The 22,356-nt window shown below is 60.1% G+C and overlaps 3 protein-coding genes across 7 annotated transcripts; 1 reads left to right on the top strand and 2 right to left on the bottom strand.

The window, feature by feature from the left end:
- Positions 1-876: 876 nt before the first annotated feature.
- On the bottom strand, positions 877-5,538 carry KLHDC8B (kelch domain containing 8B). 2 transcript variants are annotated; one of them, XM_040593493.1, is made up of 6 exons: positions 5,496-5,538; positions 4,142-4,611; positions 3,128-3,292; positions 2,681-2,905; positions 2,318-2,431; positions 877-1,521 (listed from the first exon to the last, which is right to left on the bottom strand). In XM_040593493.1, the coding sequence occupies exons 2-6, from the start codon at positions 4,512-4,514 to the stop codon at positions 1,325-1,327; spliced, it is 1,074 nt and encodes a 357-aa protein (XP_040449427.1). In that variant the 5' UTR covers positions 4,515-4,611; positions 5,496-5,538; the 3' UTR covers positions 877-1,324. The 2 variants fall into 2 exon arrangements, with proteins under 2 accessions (XP_040449427.1, XP_040449428.1); XM_040593494.1 differs by having other exon boundaries at positions 2,330-2,431.
- A 463-nt stretch (positions 5,539-6,001) lies between these two features.
- On the bottom strand, positions 6,002-11,006 carry LOC121086731. The gene is made up of 5 exons (XM_040590868.1): positions 10,538-11,006; positions 9,614-9,999; positions 8,870-9,030; positions 8,332-8,464; positions 6,002-6,698 (listed from the first exon to the last, which is right to left on the bottom strand). The coding sequence occupies exons 1-5, from the start codon at positions 11,004-11,006 to the stop codon at positions 6,504-6,506; spliced, it is 1,344 nt and encodes a 447-aa protein (XP_040446802.1). The 3' UTR covers positions 6,002-6,503.
- On the top strand, positions 10,960-21,800 carry CCDC71 (coiled-coil domain containing 71). 4 transcript variants are annotated; one of them, XR_005827441.1, is made up of 3 exons: positions 10,960-11,057; positions 13,650-19,625; positions 20,065-21,800. XR_005827441.1 is itself a non-coding variant. In XM_040590869.1 (2 exons), exon 2 carries the CDS (start codon positions 13,711-13,713, stop codon positions 14,902-14,904), a length of 1,194 nt encoding a protein of 397 aa, XP_040446803.1. In that variant the 5' UTR covers positions 10,960-11,057; positions 13,650-13,710; the 3' UTR covers positions 14,905-21,800. The 4 variants fall into 4 exon arrangements, 1 of the variants encoding a protein (XP_040446803.1); XR_005827443.1 differs by having other exon boundaries at positions 13,650-20,173; positions 21,756-21,800; XR_005827442.1 differs by having other exon boundaries at positions 13,650-20,173; positions 21,016-21,800.
- The last annotated feature ends 556 nt before the right edge of the window (positions 21,801-22,356 follow it).

The following is a 22,356-nucleotide window of genomic DNA, read 5'->3' as shown; positions in this document are numbered from 1 at the left end:
CATACTCTACAGGGATTTGTCCTCCCATCTCTCTGGCCCTGCTACCCACCCAAGGATCATGCCAGCTGTCTCCTCCAAAAGGTCAGGCATCCGTGCTTGATATTTACCTGGACCTGTGAGATCCTTCTAACATTGTATCAGTGAAAAATCAAATCCCTCGCCTGCATCTGCTACTGTCGCTCTCTGCTTTGGGGTGCATGACTCTGCATGGAGCCAAGACAAATGAGGCTCAGGTGAGCAAACAGCACCAGGAAACTGGGGGGTCACCCCCCCACTGGTCGCACTGTGCATCCCTAAATGTCACCTGCAGACACCACAGGTACAGAGCTTACCTTCTCTTCCCAGCACCAGTAAGCAGGAGATGCAGTGCTCCTGCCTGGGGGAGCTGGACACAGCCGGATTGGGCACTCCTAGGCACCAGCCACACTCCATCCTTTGAGGCAGGGCTGTGGTGCTGGATGGGGCCCAGGAAGCCTCAGCATCGTTAGGCATCTCATCTTATTTCTCAACGTCCTGGCAGCCCTTGCATTCCCTGCCCTCTCTTGCAACCCAGCAAAGCACCTCTCCTGTTGCTGCCTTCCCCTGCCCCTGCAATCCCTGTGCCCACAGGAGGGGCCAAGCAGGAGCAAGGCCGTGCTGAGGCAGGGCAGCCGCTGCTCAGCTCTCCCTCTCCAAAAGGAGGGACGGATCCCTACATCACATTGCTCTGCTCACCCTGGCAGTGGGGAAAGCAGCAAGAGCCATCCCGGTCCCACAGCACAGGGTCCTGCCAGGGAAGGGCTCACTGGGGTCTCCCTTGGGAGGGGGTTTTCCTACAGGCTCTGGCATGCCCCTGCCCAGGGCAGGATAACCAGGGACAACACAACTCCAGCGGGGTAAAATTCCACGTGTTTCATTTATTTGAGGTGCTATGTCACCTCCTAGGCACTGAGCTACAGGGCACCTCTGTGCTACATCAGACATTGACTGGGTCTACGACGACACAGCACTCACTGCTACACACACGGCACCGACATGCCGTGGCACGGATGGGGCCGGATGGGGCAGTGCAGCCAGCGACGGTCCTGCCACCGCTGCTCCCTCCATGCTGCTGGCCACAGCCCTCCCACCAGGCAGGATTTTGCCCGGGGCTCCACTGCCACAGCGCCGCAGGAGCCAAGAGGGGTTTCCGAAGCATGGCAAGAAACTGTGGCTGCTCCGGCGCTTGGCGTCATGGGACAGCAGCTCCCCAGAGCTGGGTCACCCACACGCACAGATGCTTACACACCCCGTCCCCATCTTCAGGCACTTGGTGCTCAGCTGGGGCTGGTCCCTGGGGCCCTGGTCAGGGTGCCTCGCGCAGGCACAGTGCCTCAACAGCACCGCTGGGACCCTGGGCCACCCCACCAATAATGAAGAGCAGGCTGGGTGCCGGACAGCTGGAGCAGGAGCAGCGGCCGGTGGGCATGGGGGGCAGTGGCTCCCACTTCTTCTGTGAGAGGCTGAACCCTTCCACCGAGTCCAGTGGGCAGGACTGGTTCCCTGTGGGAGACAGAAGGGCATCAGCTCCACCACAGCCCTCCCCAAACCCCAGGATATGCCTTTCCCTCTTCACACATCTCTGATGCCCCAGCAGCAGCTGGTCCCCGAGCCCTGGGCTGCGGGGGCTCTGCGGTCCCAGAGGCAATTAGCAGGGGCACAAGAGGATTAGTGGTGTCCCTGCAGGGAAGGCTACTGGCACTGAGCTGCACTGCTGGCTCTGCCCCCGCATCCATCACCGGGGGATAAGGGAAGGCAGTTCCAGCTGTAGCAGGGCTCAGAAGCAATGCCACGCCACAGGGATCTGGCCAGCACTGCTCACCTTCGCCATCACCTTCTTCTGCCCGGCAGCAGGAGGTCCACCTCAGCCCGGGTGAGCCCAGTGGGGCTGGCAGCACTCACTGCAGGGCTGGAGGTGCCACAGACAGTGCCGGGCTCCCCGGGCAGCCCTCCCCTCTGCATCCCTGCTGCTGAGTGACAGCACTGACCTTTCCCCAGCTCTCTCTGGAGAGGGACGTGGCGCTGCAGCCCGAAGTGGTGGGGCTGAGCCGGTGTGGGCTGTGCAAGCCTGGTATGCTGCATGTGAGCTGGGGAAAGCCTGGCCAGGGGGTGAAAGGGGCAAGTGGCACTGGGGCCAGTATGCGGGGCAGGGCAGTAGTGTCCCCCTAGCACTTGGGGGGGCACAGGAGAGATGTGGCTGCAGTTGGTGCTGTAGTACCCCCATGTTTTTGTACAGCCGACCTCCATGCTGTCACACAGGTCACCAATGTGCCACAAGGAAACATGGCCACACGCGTACCCCTGGCATTACCAAGGCCACCCACAGCCACCACTCTTCCTCCCAAGCAGCCAGCCACGAAGTCGGCTCTCTTCTCCCTCATGCGGATGGCACGGCTTGGCTTGCTCCATGCACCTGGGGGTGAGAGGGTGTGAGCATCGCCTGCTGGGCTCCTCTCCGCACACTGAGGCCAGGACACTCCCAGGCTAATGGCTCCCTGGGGCTGGGGACTGCAGGACAGCACTTGCCATGTGTGCAAGGGGCTAACACTCAGGGTCTGGATGACCTGTGTCTGTCAGGCATGGACACCCCTCACCAAGACCTAGGGAGGTATCCTGGACCCACAGAGGATGCTCCCACCCCACCCAGGGACACAGAGCTCACCCTGTGCAGGATCAAACATCTCCACGGTGTTGACGAAGTGGGGACGGGAATAGAAGTTGTGAGGCCCTGGCTGCTGCAGCCCCCCAAGGCTGAAGACGACGCCGTCGGCCATGGCGCAGGCAGCAAAGGCGCGGCGGCTGGGCACGCTGGGGTAGCGTGTCCAGCTCCTCGTCTCCAGGTCAAAGGCCTCGAAGGCGGTGACAGGTAGCTTGCCCTGCCGGCCCCCTGTGAATAGATGAGACGGAGACGCTGCGGCTGCCAGCACCCCGAGCCGGCACCATCGGTGGGCTCAGCACGCAGGATGGGGCCCGCCAGCTGCAGTGCTGGGGTGGGAGGGCAGGACAGAGCCACCCTGGGGTGCACCAGGCCACTCCCTGGTTCGGGGAGACAGCAAGGGGAGAGGGCAGGGGTGTGGGGGGACGCTCAGCTCGCTCCAGCAGCACCTACCCAGGACGAAGATCTTGTTGCCCTGCAGGAAGGCAGAGGCCCCATAGCAGGGGGTGGGCATGGAGGGCAGGGGCTGCCAGTGGTCCTTTGCCGGCTCGTAGACACGGACCAGCGCCTGGGGAGAGGTGTCCACACCCATTCCCCCCAGTGCATAGACAGCCCCGTCTGCAAAAGAGGCAGTGGTGAGAGTGGGGGGGCCACAGGCAGCACTGCAGGGCTGGGAGCCCCCACCCCATGCCCTCCAGGACAGGCAGCGCAGGTGCTGCCGAGCCCCACAGCCAGCTGCTGCTCCCAGGGTGGCAGGGGACGATTAGTGTGGCCACACCTGAGCCCAGCAGTGCCCTGACCCCGCTGGGACCCTCTCACCCCGCTCTCCACCCCATCCATCAGGCACAGAGCAGAGCACAAGGCCATCGGCTCTAATTATTCTCGGCAGTACCATCTCCCTGGAGACACCATGGCAACACAGCCATGCTGCCAAATCCTGCTCCCATTCCTGGTGAGGCCAGCACCCCTGCCCACTCCCACCGCTGCCCTGCCATCCCTTCTGCCCTGCCCACACTGCTGCTGCCTAGGGCCACGCCACGGCATCCCCAACCAGGGAACAGACATGGGCACTGCATACGGAGACCAACCCCGGCTCCTGGCATGCAGGCTGCCAGGCTGTGCCAAGGCTCGGAGGCTGCTCAGCAAAGTTTGGGCAGAAATCACAACGTGTTCAACACGCAGCACACCGAGTCAGGCTGGAGCAGAGTGCTTGGCCACCCCAGTATGGCTCCCAGCCAGGGCAGCTGGGGAAGGCTCTTGGGCCCACACCACCCAGCCCTGGGCTGCAACAGGGCTGCCGGGCAGGAGCATGACTCTGCCATTAAGTGGCAAGTTCAGCTGCTGGGTGAAAGCTGCATCCCAAGCAGCAGCAGGATGCAAATCCCACCCAAGTGTTCCCCACCCCTGCATCCCCGCTTCTCCAGACAGTAGAAGTACCTGCATCCGAGTCACAGCCCCAGCCCTCACCTCTCTGCACGGCCGAGATGCCCATGGAGGGCTGCGCCAACGCTGCCTTCTTCTCCCACTTGCCCTCATCCACGTGGTAGACCTCAACGGAGGCAAGGGGGCTCTGTGCCGCGTCCACGCCACCCACCACAAAGATCTGCTTTCCCAGGGCGAGGGCAGCGGCACCGGCCCGTGGCGTGGGCAGCGGTGGGAGCGTGGTCCAGTGCTGGGCTGGGAGGTCGAGCACCTCAGCGGTGCCCAGGGCTCGCCCACCAGCCCCGCAGCCGCCCAGCACAAAGAGCTGCCCGTCGCGGTGCGTGGCGCTGCAGTACACGCGCCGTGTGGGCATGGCGGGGAAGGTGGCCCATGTGAAGGCGCCCACGCCTGCCGCCATGGGCCGGCTCAGCCACCCCGGGGGTCCCCGGGCCCTGGCTCTGCTATGACACCCATCCGGCCCGGCTCTGCGCTGGCCTGGCTCTGCCCACCACCTCCTGTGGGGAGAGCACCCAAGTCAGTGCCCAGGCACTCATGGCTCCCACCAGCCCCAGTAAGACAGCTCCCCTCAGCAGTGACAGCCCCTGCTCCCCAAGGCTTCCTGCCTGCACGCCGGGGCTCCCTGCCCTCCAAGGCTCCCCGCTTCCCAGGGCTCCCCGCCTGCCCCCCAGGGCTCCCTGCTTCCCAGGGCTCCCCGCCTGCCCCCCAGGGCTCCCTGCTTCCCAGGGCTCCCCGCCTGCCCCCCAGGGCTCCCACTCCCCGGGGCTCCTGATGCACAGCCTGCACCCACCAGGGCTCATGCATCCCAGGGCTCCCAGCCCGCACCCACTGGGCTTCCCCACCTGCACCCCGGGGCTCCCCACCTGCACCCACTGGGGCTCCCCCACCCTGGGATTCCCCTCCCTGCACCCATCAATGTTCCTGCACCCTGAGGCTCCCTCCCTGCCCCCACTGGGGCTCCTGCACCCCGGGGCTCCTCACCTGCACCCACCAGGGCTCCTGCACCCCGGGGCTCCCCACGTGCAGGCACTGGGGCTCCCATCCCCTGAGCCCCTGCTCCCCAAGGCTCTCTGCCCGCGCCCACCAGGGCTCCTGCCCCCCGAGGTTCCCGCACCCCGGGCTCCTGCTCGCGGGGGCTCCCGGTGCACAGCCTGCGCCCACCGAGACTGCTGCACCCCGGGGCCCCCTGCCCGCACCCCCCGGGGCTCCCGGGGCACAGCCCGTACCCCCCCGAGGCTCCTGCTCCCGGCGCGCATCCCGCAACCAGCGGACCGCTGCTTTCCGCGGTCCCGCCACACCGCCCGCCCCCCCGGGGCTCCCGTCGCAGCCGGCCCCCCCGGACCACCACCGGCAGCGGGGCAGGGACCGCGGCCGCGCTCACCTCTCCGGCCGCCGCTCCGCTCTCCCCGCCGCTCCGCGCCGCCGCCCCGCGCCGGGCCCGCCCGCTGCCGGTGGGGGCGGCGCCGCGCCCGCCCCGGCCCCCCCGCCGGGCCCCGCTCCGCTCCCCTCCGCCCGGTGCTGCCGTGCCCCGGTCCCGTTCACCTCGCCGGGGAGCAGCCGCCCATGGATGAGGGGCTGAAAAAACCCTTCGGTAGCAGCCGAGCCCCTGGCCGCACGCAGGCGGGGCCACCCCAGCACCGGGTCACAGAGCAGAGAAGCCACCGTCCTGCCCTGGAGCGGACCCCTGCCCACCACCACTGCCTGAGCTCGGCCCCCCTCTGAGCACCACCTTGCCAGGGTCTCTCAGCAGCGTCAGGAAGCTGCACACGGGTCCCAAACCCTCTTCTGTCACTTTGTCCCCACTTGGCTGAGCCCTGCAAGTGAACATGCTGAGAAAGGCGCCTTCCACCCACCAGCACAGGCAGGAAACTCACACCAGAAACGAGCTAGAAAGGTTTGCTTTAAAAACAGGCAGGAGTGCCATGGCATTGCTAGCTCTGCTGCGGAGAACACCACGGCACAGGCAGCACTCGGGCACGCCACCGATAACACTGCGCTCACCCCGGCACCTGCTCTGTACCAGTCACTGGTGCGGGAGTGGGGAGTGTAACACTGCGTGGCTGCTGGCGTTGCAGCCGTGGCCCTCACATGGCAGCAGGCACCACGGGCGGCACTGCCTGCGGAGAGGCTCCAGCCAGGCAGGCAGCTCCCCAGTGCCGCCCAGAAAAGGGAAGTAGTTTCCCCCAGGGATCCCATCACACAAGCTCCCTGGATGCTTGTGCTCGGGCATGGAGGCTCCTGGCAGGACCGAGCAGGCGCACGTCACACACCAGAGAGGGGACAGCTTGAAGCAGGAGCCCAGCCTGGGACTTTGCCTGCCCGCACCAGGAAGCGGGGAGTATCCCAGTCCAGAGCCCCTCAGCCCTGAGAAGTTGCATCACTGTCCATCCTACTGCTGGCTCAGGGTATCCTTCCCTGCACAGGCCAGGTAGCGTTCGTAGTTCTCCTCGCATCTCCTCACGCAGCGCAGGAAATAGTCCTCGTCGGCAATGGCCTCCAGCAGGTCAGTCTGCACCAGGCAAACGTCGTACAGCTCCGAGGTGGGAGCACACCTGGGGCTGCTGCTGCCCTGCTCTGAAAACACCTGCAGGGAGAGAGCAGTCACCGAAGCACTCGCACCCTCTGCGGGCAGCAGTGCCAGGGCTGTGCCCAGCACGAGCACAGAGCCTGGCAGCAGCACGCACACCCTGCGGCACCTTGCCCTGCCCTCCTCCCCAGCCAGGCGCCTACACACTGGCTGTGGGGCAGTGGCAGAGGGCAAGGGCTCCCATCTCTAGCAGTGAAAGGTGAAGTTTCTCCAGATTTCCCCTCCCTCCCAGAAAGTGCTTTTGGTTCCAAACCAGCTTGTCACAAATGTGGCTGGGGCTCCCCTAAGGAACAGGCTGCACCACACAGCTGGAAGAAAATGGCTCTGTGGAGCAGCCAAGCCCCAAAAAACCTCTGCCAACAGCTCTTCCTTTGTTGCACAGGAGGGAACAGGGACTTCACCTTCTGATCTTTACCAGGGATCTGGCAAGATCTGCCTAAGGCCACCTGGCAATCTGTTTCCCTCCCAGCACTGCTCTCACAGTCACTGACACCGGGACAGCCCTGCAGAGCTGGTGACACAAGAGAAGGGGAAGCTGGCATCCAGCCTACCGATCCTGACTGCAGGACAGCAAAGTCCCAGCAGCGGGGATGAGTCCTGCCAGTGAGACACTCAGCTGCGACCCAGACCCCAGTGAGATCTGCTGCCACCATAACTTGATGCTGTCTGATCCTTGTGGGGGGAGCCCGGGGGCTGACTGCACAGCTGCTCCAAGACAAGCTGAGCAGCCCAAATGACCAGCCATGCTGGGTACAAATGACAGAAGGAGGAACTCCTTGACTAGGGAAACGGACCGAGGCTGAAATGCAGCAAGTGGAGCTGCATGAGCCACGCTTTGGCTGCTGCAGACATGCAGGCAGAAGCTGCTGTGTGCAGGGGCCTCAGGTTCTCAGCGGAGCAGTCTGCAGTAATTTTCCCTGAATCGGGCGCAGCACAGACCAAAGCCTATTCCTGACAGGTTTGCTCCAGGCAGCAACAACTCCTGCCACCAGCTGCAAATCCACGAGCTGAGAGAGCTTGTATGGAAGGAAATAGCCGACGGGCATCTCATCCCTCACCACTCCCCAGCTGCCTGGCAAACGCTGCTGACCACTCACCGGCTGCCTCATGCTTCCCCCTCCCCGCCACATGGATGGAAACAGGCAGGGGTTCAGGCTTGCCTGTGCATCTGCAGCTCTTGTTCGAGCATTGACAGTTGTCCAACTGCCAGGTGTGTTTCTGTCTGCATAAATGTTCCTTTTCCAAGCATGCTCTGCCACAAACGCTGCCCTTTCAGTTCGGTGCCACAGATGAGCTGCAGCTGCGTGCTGAGGCTGACTGGCCTGCCACCACTGCTGCTGCTGCCGGGAGCGGGGCTGACTCACCCCGGCGGAGCAGAGGTGCTCGGCAGTGAGCACAGGCAGCCAGCACCTGCTGTTCTCTGCTGATGGCCAATCTCACCCTCCCTGTGGGCAGCCCTGTGCGTTGCTGCCACCAACGCTGGTGACGTGGGCTGCAGCGACGCCGGGGCTATGCCTCGACCCCCCTTTGCAAACTCATGCTCATGCAGAGGGGGCAAAATGTGCCTGACTTCACCGGGGACACCCCCTACTACAGGCAGCTGGCACCGGAGGGACCTTCAGCCGCCTACCTGTGGATGAACAATGGTGTCTGCATCGTCCAGCCGGATGTTGTCATCGATGAATATGTGGTGAACACTGGGATCGTGAGGGTCAATCCACAGGGGCTTCCCACCCTGGGAAGAGAACTGATTCCTGGCCCACCTGAAACAGCAAGCAGGACAAGGAGCAGTCAGGGGAGGGAGAGGGCGACAGGTCTTGGCTAAAGCAGGCCAGGCTGCACTGCAGGCTCAGGGCAACCTCTGAGTCAGGAAAGCAGAACGGAGACCATCCTGTCCCTCTGCCTGCTGCTGCCTCCTGGGAAAGGGGCATTTTGCAGCAAGGTGACAAATCAGGGGGTGTTTTCAGAAAAGCAGAAGGTACACCAGGGGATGGGGACCTGAGAAAAGCCCCATCAGGCTGTGCACTGGCAAAGTGGGGAACATGTAAGTGACAGGGGCCCCAAGAACGTAAAGACATCAAAACTAAGAGCTATCCCAAACCAGGAGAAGCTTAAAGAGTTACAGGAGAGAAGAAAATGCTCAATTCACTTCCTCAGTGCCTTCTCACCAGTCAAAGTGGTCTTGGAAGCCTCCAATTCCCTGAAAGGAGCTGAAGTAATCATAAAGCTTTCTTCCATCTTCCCGGGTGGCCAGCCGCTCTGCTCCCCTTGTTAGCACCACCTCTCGCTTGCTGCAGCGAATCCGGCCAGGGGTGAGGTCCACAGGGAGCTGCAGGACCACAGAGAGCAGGAGAGCAAAGGTTTCCAAAGTGGACAAGTTGTTTTGTGCTGCACGAAGCAGCAGGGTAGAGACTCCCCACCACTGCAGCGTGGGAGGATGGCACTGGGGAGATGATAAGAGGAGGTGTGGAACCCCCCCAGCCAAAAATCAACTCTTTTCCAGGGATGGACAGGAGCGACCTCCTAGCTGCACACTGCCCCTGTTTCTATCTCTATTCCCCATCAACGCTCCAAAGCACCAATGAAGCACCTTCTGGAGCTCATTCGCAGCGTTCTGACCCAGTGCGTTGCTGGGGGCAGCACAGCTGCAATCGGCTCTGAGCCAGGGAGCCCTGTTCTGCTGCAGGAGCCCCATTCTGCTGCAGCAGCCCCTCTCTGGGCAACGGGATGCTCTGTCCAACCCAGGATATCCCAGGAGGAGACCTTTCCTGTGCAGGATCCATATGCACATGTGCTCCCCTGCAGCTAACAGCTGCATCCCGAGATGCCGGCTGGCTTAGCAGGCCGGCTAAGCGGCTCAGGAGCAGCCCAGCGTGGGGAGCTCCGTGCCAGGCCCCCGTGGTGCCACTCACCGCCACATCCCGCAGGGTGGGGAACTGGGGGTGCTGCCCAGCCAGGGCGCAGCTGACGGCCCGGAGGGCACGGGGCAGGTCTGTGCCGAAGGTCCTGAAGATGACGGAGAACGCCCTCCCCTCCCGGTGCAGGGTGTCCAGGAGGCGGAAGAAGGCAGGCAGGATCAGGTGGTAGCGCAGGTCCGGTTCCCCCTGCACCGAGAGGACATCGTGCGGCTGGCCCGGCCACTCCAGCAGCCGCAGGTGGCGGGCATGCAGGCTGCTGAAGCACCGGCCCGGGTCCGTCTCGGTGAAGGTGGGGTCCCGGCCGTGGCAGCGGTAGTAGCTGAGGGCACCGGGGCAGGGGGGACCCAGGGAGGGGCGGTCACTTGCCCACTGCCACTCGCCTGCAAGAGAGGAGGGTGCTCAGCCACCGCCACCCGCCCGGACCCCCTGGACCTGGCACCCCCACCCCTCCCAGGCCCTGGCTCCCCCAGCCCCAGCTCCCCCAACACCAGTCCCCCCCGACCCCGGCATCCCCGATCCCCCGGCCCCAGCCCCCGGCATCCCTGGCCCCAGTCCCCCCAGACTCCACCATCCCAGTCCCCCCAGCCCCCAGCATCCCTGGCCCCAGCCCCCCCAGACTCCAGCACCCCAGTCCCCCCAGCCCCCGGCATCCCTGGCCCCAGTCCCCCCAGACTCCACCATCCCAGGCACCCCAGCCCCCAGCCCCCGGCAATCCCGGCTCTGGCTCCCCCAGCGCCAGTCCCAGCCCCCCAGACCCTGGCACCCCCAGGCGCCGGCATCCCCACCTCCTCCCCCGGCCCCGGCCCCGGCCCCCCGAGTCCCAGCCGTCCCAGCCCCCGGCATCTCCGGTACCCCAGACCCCTGCCCTCCCCGATCCCGGCTCCCTAAGGTCCCGGCATCCCCGGCCCCGGCGCTCACCGGCGGCTCCGGCGCGGCCCCAGGTGACGGTGCTGAGGAAGCTGTTGAGCGCCGCCCGCGGGCCCTGCCCCGACACCGCGTCTGCCGCCACCACCGTATTGTTCAGGTCCACGTGCAGCACCAGCCGCCGCCGCCGCCGCCCGGCCCCGCCGTTCATCGCCCCGGAACCGGCCCCGCCACCGGAACCGGCCCCGGCCGCGCCGCCGTTACCTGGAAACGGCGCCGCTTCCGCCGGCCGGCGCCCCCTGCCGGCCCGGGGCTGTGCCACGGGACAACGCGCGCCACCGGCGCCCCTACCGCCGATGCCTCGAGCGCGGCGGGGCGGAGGCGGCGCGGCGGGCGCGCGGCCGGGGCGCACCGGGAGGGGGCGTGACCGAGCCCGCGCCGCCGCTGAGGGCGTGGCCGCGGCCCGCGGAAGGGGGTCGGAAGCGGAAGTGGGCGGTGCGTCCTGCGCTCCCCGGGCGGCCATGTTGGAGCGGCGGTCGTAGGGCAACGGCGGGCGCGGGTCTGGCGGCGGCCGGTAGGTTGGGGCCGGCGGTGTCCGGGCCCCGCGCTCCCGGGTGAGGGCGCTGCCGAGCCGCCCGGCGCGGCGGCCCCCGGGTGCTGGAGGCGGAGCCGCGGCGCTGGGGGCCCCGCCCCGGTCCCCGCCCCGGCCCCCGCCCCTCCCCCAAGGCCTGGGAACCGGCGCGGGCCGAGCCGGGGGGGCCCGCACCCGCTGTCTGCACCAGTCACCTCCCCGCAGCCCCTCTGGGAGGGCACCGGCCTCGGGCCGCGCTCCCCGCCCCGGGGCCCGCCCGGCCGGCGGGCCCAGGGCGCCCGGCCAGCGCTCCCGGAGGCCCCTCCTTACCGGGCCGGGCCGAGCCCGGGGCGGGGCGGGGGCGTGCGGGGGCAGCGAGGGACGGGGCCGCTGGGGAATGGGCATCCACGCCACCGAGGGGTGGGCCAGGAGGGGAGGCCGAGCTCGGGGGGTGGCGGCCCCCGCCGCGCCCCCCGTGGGTCCCCAAGCCAGCCCCTGGCCCCGCGGGCTGCCCCGGCCCGGCGCCCGGGCCCTGCCAGCGGCCGGCTTGGCCCTCGGAGCTCCCGGGGACGCGCAGCGGAGCCCTTCCCTCGAGCGGCCGGGCCCCGGCCTGCGCTGGCATCGCTCGAGCCTGGCGGGGGGGTCCCGCCGCGCGGCGCCTGCCTCCATGCCAGCAGCGCTGAGGGTCTGGGGTCCCTGTGGCACTTTAGCCAGGGTGCGTCCCCCGGTAGTGTGCCAAGTGAGGGAACCCTCTGTGGGGTCGACAGACTTGGGGTGTGCCTGCCTGGGGCCGGCCTTCACCCCTCTGCAACTTGCACTGCACAAAACAGATCAAGTGGATCGATGCTGAGATGTCCTGTCCCCGATGAGATGTCACAACCTCTTCATTCAACATCAGAATACCCCCAAAGGTGTCCCAGCTCTTCCTGGGCATGCTGCAGCCTGAAGACGATCCATTTTGCATCCTGTGGAGTGCGCGGTGTTATTCGTGCTTCTCTGTTGGTTTCTCTCTCTCTACCAGATCAGGATTAAGTTTTACATCCGTACTTGCTTCGCTGCGTCTGCTACCGTTTGCTTGTTCTCTGTGGAGGTGACAAATCTCACCACTGGCCAATGATGCTGGCCGCAGCTCTGTCAGAGCACTTCCCTGCCTGCCTCCCCTCCTCCGTGGGAGATCCCCCGCCTGTCACAGAACTGCATTATCCTCCTCCAAATCCCTCTTCTGCTGTGACGTCTGCAGAACACTTGACTGAGATTAGTCTGTCATGTGGAGGCTTTTACCCCCCTGCTGACCTGTGCTTCCCCCTTCTGTGGCTGCTTTTGACTTGTGTTTCTTCCCTGCTTGTGCAGTTGGCGGCGGTACAGGTGCTGCTCTGGGGCTGGCACTCCTGGGCTCTGAGGTTGTGGTGAAACCAAAGTTGTGGGAGGAATGCTGGACGTGAGCAGTTCCTTGCTGTGTCTGCTCAGGCGCTAACTTTTCCGTCAGAGCTTTCTTGCCTGCACACTGCCCTCTGTAATAGTGTCTCTAACACCTTCTGCATTTCCATGAAAAGGATTTTTCACTGAGTCCTCCTTATTATTTTCAGAGGTATCAATGAAGCTAAAGATTTTATAACTTTTCAGTGCAGCATCCAGGTGCAGAGCTGGCAAGGCCACCAGCTTGGCATGAGAGGATCGGAGTTCTCCCGGGTGCATCACAAAGTTCTGCCTGCACTGCTCTTCAGTGCCTGTTTTTCATTTAAAGCAATAATTAGTGCTTTTGTCCCAGGCAGACAGCTGTGTGGTGTCCTGAGCATGATCCCGGTGTTGTCCCTCAGGCCACTGTACACTTGGCCTTGGTGATGTGTGTTTCCTTCATGCTGCCCTGCTTGAATTTCCTGCTTCCTCCTCACTTGGCAGCGAGTGCCCTTGGATCAACACCAGTTTGCTGTGACAGCAAGTTGCAGACCATTGTTCAAACAAGGGAACAGCAAGGAGTGATGTTGCTTTGCCACAGCATTCAGCTTCAATGAAGCACAACTGAAATAGCCTCCAGCTCTGCTGTCAGGTCTTCAGGAGGATGCTGCAGTTTTGGCAGGGACTCAGAATCAATTTTTGGGCAGAATCAGTTAGGAAGCTGGAAAATTGAACATGGTGCTGGGATGGATTTGAGGTGCTCAGGCTTCTTAGTGTCGAGATGGCTCAGTTGTGCTGTTCTCAGAGTGTGCACGGGGAGAGGGTTCAATGAAGGGCTGCTTTACCAAGGGAAGATGAGATCTGGTTACCTGAAGTTGGGGCGTGTCAAACTCAGACTGAAAACAAGCTGCAGATTTTACTGAGTTAACCATTGGAACCCTTCATCTTGGGATGGGTTGGATGCAATTGCCTGAAATCTTGTTTAGGTTTGAGGATATTTCTGAGAGGTGTTTTAGTTTTACTTCAGAGAAAATTTAGTGATGGGATTTTCTTGATTATGCTTCTAACTTGGGTTATGGCCAGAATCTGACCCGATGTTTGTGAGTAGCCATGCCTGGGCTCAGTGGTTTCAGGTCTCTGCTTAAAAATGCAAGGTGATTTCAGTTGCTGTAAGCTAACTGTCTTCTCTCTTCTTTTGAGGTGTCAAGGGTTGTTTTTACAGTAATTTGGACCTTTTTGGAGTGCCCACTTGCCTAATGCCATGAATATTGCAGTGAACAATGTGGAAGAAAAAGCTGTCCATTCCTGGTCGAGAATTTCCTCTGCGGGACAGAAAGTGCTGGAGGAAGCCCTCCGAGTCTTCAACCCAATGTCCAAGGACCTTTCAGACACAGAGACTCAGCTGGTGGCCTTCATTCAGGGCCTGAAGGAGGAGGGCTACCAGCCCACAATTCTGAGGAGTAAGGATGTGTATGGGTACAGCTCGTGCACAGCAGACATACCAAGCCACACAAAAGAGAGCACTCCTCACAACTGTGCCAGGGCCAGCGACTCTGCTAAGGGTCCAGCCAGGAATGCCGCAGCTGTGGCAAAAGTGTCTGCTTCACTGAGCAGTGTTTCAGTGAACACTTTGAAAGTCTCTGCTCAGCCCGTCTCTAAAGGGGATTCCACAAACCTCCTTCTGAGCTCCTTGAAGCAGACAAGATCTGGCACGTCCAAGGCTGCAGCAGTGGGCTTCCCTACAAGCATGTATCCTGATGTGTATCCAGCCATGAGACTGTCAGTGGTTCTGGAAGCTCTGGTGCCGCTGAAAACTGCCGCGTCCTGTTTGGAGTCCAAGTACACACAAGGGCGTCTTGGAATCTTGCCCTCGGACCTTAAACTCCTCAAGGCTTCGGGTCCACTGAGGCGATTTTCTTCAGGCAAGACCACTAAAATAACAGAAGGTAAGGGGTACAAGCGTTTAATAAAGAAAGCACCGGATTCTTCCACCCTCTCTTTAAAGCTTCTGAAGGGGCCAAAGGGTGGAGTGCTACAGGAGAGCAATGCTTGCAAAGCCTCGGGAGTTCTCAATGGGAGGGTCACGGGCAGCTTGTCCCAGGGCTGCACCACAGCATCGCAGTCCAAGACCCTGAAAATCAGAGGTAAGGAAGCTTTGGTGGGGAAAATAGATTGGAAAGACAGCAGCACTCACCGAGAGAGCGTTGGGCAGAAGAAGAGAAGAGCTGCAGAGGCAAGAGAAGCACCGCAGAGGAAGAAAGCAAATACCATTCCTATCCGAAATAAATCACAGCGGGCTCCAAGCACTTTAAGCCTGCTGAAATTCCGGGCCATCAAGGTGGGCAACTCTTCCTCTGATGATGAAGTGAGGAGGAGAGCACAGAAGATTCTTAGGGTCAATCTGTCCCCTGTAATCCGAATTCAGCCCTTGTCCCACTCTCATAGCATCCCCTGAGTTTCTTCACTTTGTCACTTTTTTTTGTAAGTAAGTAAATACGAGCCCGGCACCAGAGTGTGGAGGAGCTTGAGAGCGACTCTGGATCTCTGCTGCCTGGTGATGATGTGTTGACTAACCTGCAGACAGAGCAGCCTGCACTCATGCTGTTTCTGCCTGCCTACCACTGCTATGCAGAACTGACTGCAGAAATACGAAAACCTGTTCAGGAATGCGGGACGGTGACTCTCACCTGCGGCGAGCCGAGCAGGTTGGAGAGCTCGCTTCCCACAGGTGCTCTTCTGAACGTGGCAGGCTGCGCTCTCATGCAGGGAGAGAACATGGGACTTTCTCATGACATTGATGCACTGTGATACTGCTCTTTTTCAAGCTGTACATGTACTGGTTTTATTTTGAGCAAATTTTATAACTTTATTACCTATATATCTATATATCCATATGTGTGCATATGGCCCAGGAACTGTGGGAAGATGCACTTCCTCCATCCATCTGGGATTGGGTTTGATAGCTTTTGTTCCCCCTCCCCTTCAGCCACTCTTTTGTGGCAGGGTGCCAGGATTTCTTTGTGATTCAGTGTTGTGACAGTCTGTTCTGGGCTCTCTCGAGAAGTTCACAGGCAGGCGGAGTTATAGTCGCTTGTTTGTCTCCAGAAATGCCAAGCAATTTGGAGAATTACCAGCTGATAGTTGACTATTGTTTCAATCATATTACCTCGGCGCGGGAGTGGAGGAGTGTTATGGGGTTGTTGCCTGCAAGTCCACCTGACGTCTCTAGGTGCCTCCTCTGTTTGTTGGTAGCACAAGCTCTAAACTCGTGGTAGAGGTTTGCCTCCAAAGAGTGATTCCTCTTCAGCACCCGGTGTTGCTCCACTGCAACAATGCAGAACGTGAGCTGTGACCGTTAGAGCTGAAGGGCTGGAGCTGTTAGCAGGAATTGCATAAAGTGTCCAAAGTGTCCTGCCCACTGTGTAACTGTTTTGTTGTTTCAGGATGTTTCAGGAGCAGGTCCTAGGTGCCAGTAGAGAAGACGCGGGCTGTGTTTGAATGTATTAGATACATCCTGCTGTCCCAGAGCTCAGCAGGATATCTGAGCCTGAATTAAAGCTGAAAAGCGGAAGAGTTGAGAGGATATTTGCCAGCACTGAAACAGAGAGGTTCTTTCTGTCAATTTCTGGGGGTGAAGCAGTAGGAGGGGAGGTTGGCACCACATTGTGACAGGTGACAGCTTTGCTGTGCTGTTCTGGGATGTTGCGAGAAGGTGTGTGGCAGGTGTGAAAGCTCCCGGAGTGCAGGCTCTGCCCGTCCCCAGGAGGCACTGCAGAACCAGTGCAGATGGCTGCGTTAGCCTTGCTGGCTGGGGGCATGCTGTCAGATGTGAACACAGACCGTGTGCTGGCGGAGCTCGGGTCTGCGCTTCACGAGGAGGGATCTGCAAGCTCCAGGAGAAACACTGTGTTGGAGCGGTAGGTGCTGCCGCTGTCATCTGGCAGGGACTGTCTCTGATGAGATGATCTGTGTTGGGATAATGCAAAAGCAGGACCTGGTGGCTCGAGGAGAGGAAGCAATGTCAGCTCTACACCGCTGTATGTTCAGATCTCTGCAGCAGTGGGCCAGTAATCTACTCATTCTCTCACCAGCTCAGAATACCAGTTGCCTGACCTAGTAATCTCTGTGGACATTGGCTGAAGGGATGAGCTCCCCTGGGAAGCCACAACTCCCCTGTTTCAGCCCCTCCCTAGCACCTGGCTGGATTTCAGTGCTTTGTAAAAGGGGTCAGCATCTGATCCCCAGCTTGAAGAGGAAAACCGTGGCACAGAGAGGAGAGAGGAGGTTCATGAGGAAGTGAGAGAGCAGGGAATGGGGTGTCCCATGGCACGACAGGGATTCTCCCCCTTCATCCAGGTAGAGCAAGGCAGAGATTTCCCTTGCTGGGTGATTGCAGGCTCTGAATCACACACTCAGGGTCTGTGTGGTTTTACTGTGCGTATCTGAGTTGCTGTTGGTGATCATAACTTGCAGTGTTTGAGACTGACCTGTGAATGCCGCTCGTTGGCTGCAGAGGAGGAAATATTTTCTTCTGCTTCTGTGTTTTAAAATGCCCTGGCACAGAGTTCCCTGTCCTGATGTGATGCTGGATGAACAGGGATCCTCCATCGCTGTTAACTGGCCAAAAATTGCTTTGTCCCTTTTGTTCCCACTCCTTCAGACCTTTCTCATTCCCACGCTCTCAAATGCCAGGTCTTGAAGTCTTGCACTGGAGTTTCTCTTTTTGGCTGTTTCCTGAGGAGGGCTCTGAACTCCTGCCTGCGCTATTGCTGTCTGACAGCAGCTTCCCTTGTTCCCAGCCCCTTATAAGGGCACCAAGACCTGTCTCTGCAACCTCCTCGAGTGGCGCAGACATCCCAGCTGAGCGCCAGGCCTCTGGTGGGAAAACAACCTGTGCATCAAGGTCTTTTCCAACCTAAATGATTCTGTGATCAACAAGGCTGAGTTTGGGTTGAGGTTGCTTTTCCTCCAGCCTGAGTGGGAAGCTGAGCACCTGAGGTCAGCTTACCAGGCCACATCTCTCCTCTTGTGTTTCTTCCCCCAGCTGCACTGCTGCCTGCCTTCCCACTCTGTCACCTCATGTCTTTCACGGCTTGGGTCTTTGCCAGTCAAGGACTTGGCTTGTACTGTCGCTTAGTATGTCCAGCAAAACATACTGCCTTAGCACTACCATGCCTTTCCCAGCACCGAGCGGAGTTCTGCGAAGGCTTGCTGGCAACAGCTCGCCCAGCGTCCTTCCCAGGCCACCAGCTAAAGGTTTTCTGCTCCACAGGGAGAGACAAGCGTTAGAAACGCTTCTGTGTCACTGAGGCTCTCGCCAGGGAAGTGAGCACCCTGTAACTCTGTGCTCAAGGGCTTGCCTGTCATCAGTCCAGTTCCTGTCAGCTCTTCTGCACGCCTCTAACAGACCACAGGGCCCCTGACCTACTGGACAGTGCTGGAGCTCAATTCTCTGCCCTTCTCCACTTCTCCCTCCCAGGTGATTTGGGAACTCGGCTGGAAGGATTGCAGCTTGTTATTCACAGAGGGGCTTTACAGCCCCTGATGTCAATGTCGGCAGCTGCTGCCTGTCATCCAGTGCTGGCAGACAGGGTGCCTGCAGCCTGGTGGTGGTTTTCTCCACCATCGTTCACCTCGTGGCCGGGTGCAGGTGCTCCTGGTGTCCTGGGCTTTTGACACGCGTGGGCAGGAGGCTATAGAAAGGGCTGTGTTGTGGACGCTGCTCTCTGGTGTTTGGGGAAGATGAAGGGCTTGATCAAACCAGACCTGCCTAAGACCTAATGTAACCAGAGATCTCCCTCCAGATGTTGCTTCCACCCCATGTTATCCTGTGACAGCAGAGTAATGCTTGCCTCCCAGGGATCTGTGCAGCAGTAACTGGCCGGGCACACAGAAATGCGTTGCCTGGAGTGCTGCGGTCTCTGTTGAGCGTGCTGTATGCAGGTTGTTCAGACCTGTTTCTGTATTAGTCACTTTGAATTCATCCAAGTGCCTAACCTGGCCTATGCTGTTCCTGGGCACCGTGACAGCTGAGCGCTTTGGAGACTCTCTTAGGAATGCTTTTACTGCATGGATCTCTGCCACTGTCACTTCTCAAAATTATTCAGCCAGCGGTCAAAGGGCTGTTCTTCCAACTGATTTTATGGAAATAATTTCTCCTTTTATTCAGCTGCCAGGAAGCAAGAGTTTATGCTTTGCCTCCACCAGACAAGGTCTTTGAGCTTCCTGTGTGCTTCAGATGTCCGTCAGTGAGGTCCATGGGGAGAGCAGCTTGTCCGGCAGGCAGCTGAAGGGGAAGGTGACATCAGATACCAGTTGAAATCACATTGTTAATTGGTGGAAATGTTTTGAAGCTCATGTCCACTGTGATCAGATTTCACCATCTGCCACTACTTTTAGTTGGAGAAGTTCCTGCTTGGCCTCTTCCCGATGAACCGTGTAGCGTGGTGCTGCTGCTTCCAAACTGCATCCCCTCGCAAAGCCAGCTGCCATAGCGATCCTTGTACAGAATTTCTTAAGCACTTTTCTGCAAAATAAGAAGGGATTATTTTGTTACTCCTGTTTTGTAGCCCACTGGTGGTTATTTCAGTGTGAGGAGGAGGTGTGCTCCCTGCAGCGTTGTGACCACTCAGCTGGCTGGATTCTTCTCAGACCAGGGCATCACCCACCTGCCTGCTGCACTCAAGCTCACAGCGCTGGGGGCAGTGGGCTGAGACCCCTCATTGCCTGGTGTTTCCTCACAGAGTTCAGCGAGTCACCAGCTAAGAGCGTCGCAGGGAAGTCAGGAGCAGGGCAGCACGGGTAGGTGATGCAGCACATGCGGCTCTGCAGCCCTGCTCTGCAGCTGCCCCTGTTGCGCTGCGTGTCCTCCAGCCCTTCCTCATACACCAGCAGCATTTCTCCACTGGTGGAGCTGGTGGAAGTCCCCTGGCTCCAGCTGTGGCAGGAGGGGCTGGGGGGCTTTGGGTTTTGGGCTTGAGCACGGAATTTGAGCTCTTTCAGTTGTGACTTGTGCTGTGTTTGCAGCCAGACCTTGCCAGCATGTGTGTGTGTGTGTGTGTGTGTGTGTGAGTGCAGCCACTCCAGCTGTTCTTCCCCCTTGGGTCCAAGTTCCCTGTCCTGCCTGGGAGCTGGGCCTTTGGCCACGGCACAAGGGACACGTGGGACAGAGAGCAGGTTTGTCTCTCAGCTGCAGCTGGATGCTGTGACATGAGCTGGGCAGTTTCCTGGGCAGGAGGGCAGGTTTAGGTGGGAGGATCCTTGTTTCAGTCATGGTTGGCAAGGTTGGTGCTGGGCTCTGTGGAGCACATGCCACTCAAGCGGGTTTGTTGGTTTGTGTGGGAGTGACAGGTTTTGTTTCAGTCTTCAAAATGGCACTGGCCTGTTTGCTCCTGTGGTCTGGTAGGGACAGCTTTCCAGGAACCAAGGTGGCCTGAGGAGAGGACAGCTGTTCTGGGGCACCTCACACCTTCTTGATGGTGCTGCAGCCCTTGGCTTTGTGAGCTGGGTGGGCTAGCACCACCCGTGGAGAGGGCAGCAGGGCAGCTTGCTCCCAGGCCTTGTGGTAGGCCTTTGTACTAGAGAGCACCACACTTGGGTTTCCTTCTTCTCACAGCCTGTTCCTGCTGGGAGCTGGGTGCTGTTAGGAAGGTGCCAGGTGCCTCGCTGGTTGGTGGAGCAGAGATTTTGTCCCAGAAGGCAGGAGAGCCAGCCCTCATCACTAGGTCAGCCCCGAGTGTTGAGTGAACTGTGTCTGTAGGTGTGACACCGCTAGCACTCACAGCTTGGCCAGCTGCTGCCTCCAAAGCCATGGTGCTGAGTTTGCTTAGGAAGGCTGAGGAGGTCTGCTGATGAAATGAGAAGCTGGGATTTGGGGAAACCAAAGACGCCAGCAGTGCCTGGCCAGCCAGCTTCTGCTTCTGCTGCAGGAGATCTACAAACAGAGGAGCCGGGTCTGTGGCATACCATAGCACTGCCTCCACTCTGTCCCCTGGGCCACAGCACTGCCTCCACTCTGTCCCCTGGGCCACAGCACTGCCTCCACTCTGTCCCCTGGGCTACAGCACTGCCTCCACTCTGTCCCCTGGGCCACAGCACTGCCTCCACTCTGTCCCCTGGGCCACAGCACTGCCTCCACTCTGTCCCCTGGGCCACAGCACTGCCTCCACTCTGTCCCCTGGGCCCAGCTGACGGAGCCTGTCCTGCCCTGTCTGGCAGCGCTACACAGTGCAGCAGGCTCTGGGGCACAGGTGAGGGATGCCCTGTCAGAGCGGGTGCCCCTCCTAACCCTAACCCTCCATCCTTCATCAATTGCACAAACCGGCCCTGTTTGGGTGGCCGTGGGGAAGGTCAGCTGCTCCCTGGCTTGCAGAGCCCCCCCATGCATGCGGAGTTGTACCCCTGGATGCCCTCGCAGGGCAGGTAGCACTTCCTATGTGAGCATCTGAAATACCTTCCCCTGTGGGACTATTAGGCTTTGCCCCAGGGAGTCCCTTAAAGGCCTTATTATCATCTGGGACTCTCTCCTTGTTGTCTTAATTAGCCCTTTCTGTTCCTGTTGCTACAGGCAGCCTCTGTGAGAGTCTGGTGATTCCCACAGACAGTCAGGCACACAGTGCTGTTGTAAAAGAGAAGGTGCTGCAAAGCTACCCCCAGAAATACCTCCCCTCCTGCCCCTGCTCCGCCACACTGCCCAGGCCTGGGACAGGACACGACGAGTGTCAGTGTCTGCATTTGTGGTGGGGAAGGCACGGCCGTGTGCTCTTCGTGCCTCCTGGTGCACAGCTCCTGAGGAGCAGCATTTCCCGAGCAGAGGCACAGCAGGCGCTCTGAGGGACGGGGGGTTCTGGGTGGGCACTGCCCGACCTCCGCCAACCATCGTCTCTAGGACAGCCCATCTCCACGCTGCAGCGTGACTGACCTGCTCCCACTGGGACCGGTGCTGCCGGTTCAGCCGTGGGCATCCCCTGGTGTTTGGGGATGCGGAGCGACAGCTGGGGAGCAGCGACTGCAGCCCGCGGGAGGGCGAGTAACAAACTTTTGTATGGTGAATTTACAACAACTGACCATCTTGTTCTTGAGTGAACTTTTTACTGTTTCATTTGTTTGTGTAGGATGTTTCTGAAGTTATATTAATATTTAATGTTGAATATGAGACTGGGCTGCTCCACACTCAGTGTTGTATATTTTGGAATGGCATTGTTTAGTGAAAAGACAGCATTAGTATTATTCCAGTCTTCATAGGGAAGGGGATAAAAACCAGACTGTCTTTTTTTTCTTAAATGAAGTGAACTTTTTGTTATGAAGTCCTAGCAGGTGTCCAGCCCTTCAGTAAAATGGTGCTCAGAACCACCCAGCGTGTCCAGCTTTTCTTTGGGCCCCGCCAGACTGCTCCTCCCTGAGCTCCTGCTCCCGGCACCGTGTGAGCTCAGCAGAATGGTGTCTCCCATGTGCCCAGCTGCTGCGTGGGGCATGCTCAGCTGGAGACCACCACCACCTTCCTAGTGAGGAAAACCCAATGAGGTTTGAAGTTACCTAAGGCCCATTAAGGAATGCCCGGCTTGGGATGTGAAATGCTCCAGAAGAGTGCCACTGGTGCTGTGCTGGTGTAAACTGGCAAAAATCCACATTCCAGGTTAGTTCCTAGAAACATGCCGGGTCAGTGCTGTGCTGGCAGGTGGTCTGCCAGCTCCTGCTTGGCTGCCCACCTTATGACTTCTCTCTGGATGTGCCCACTCTGCAGCCAGGACCCTGTGGCCGGGTAATTGAACAGAAATGCCATTGTTCGCCTGCCTGCGGGCTGGATCTGGTTTGTGCCACGGGGCCGTCGGTGTGCTGACCTGGCACTAACTGTGGTGGGACTGTGGCCCCGGGCAGACAGCAGCTCCAGTGCCAGAGCTCATTCCTT

Source organism: Falco naumanni, chromosome 4 (assembly GCF_017639655.2).
Source record: "Falco naumanni isolate bFalNau1 chromosome 4, bFalNau1.pat, whole genome shotgun sequence".
NCBI lineage: Eukaryota > Metazoa > Chordata > Aves > Falconiformes > Falconidae > Falco > Falco naumanni.
Note: the sequence above shows the minus strand (reverse complement) of the source record. Positions and strands in the feature narration are given on the sequence as shown.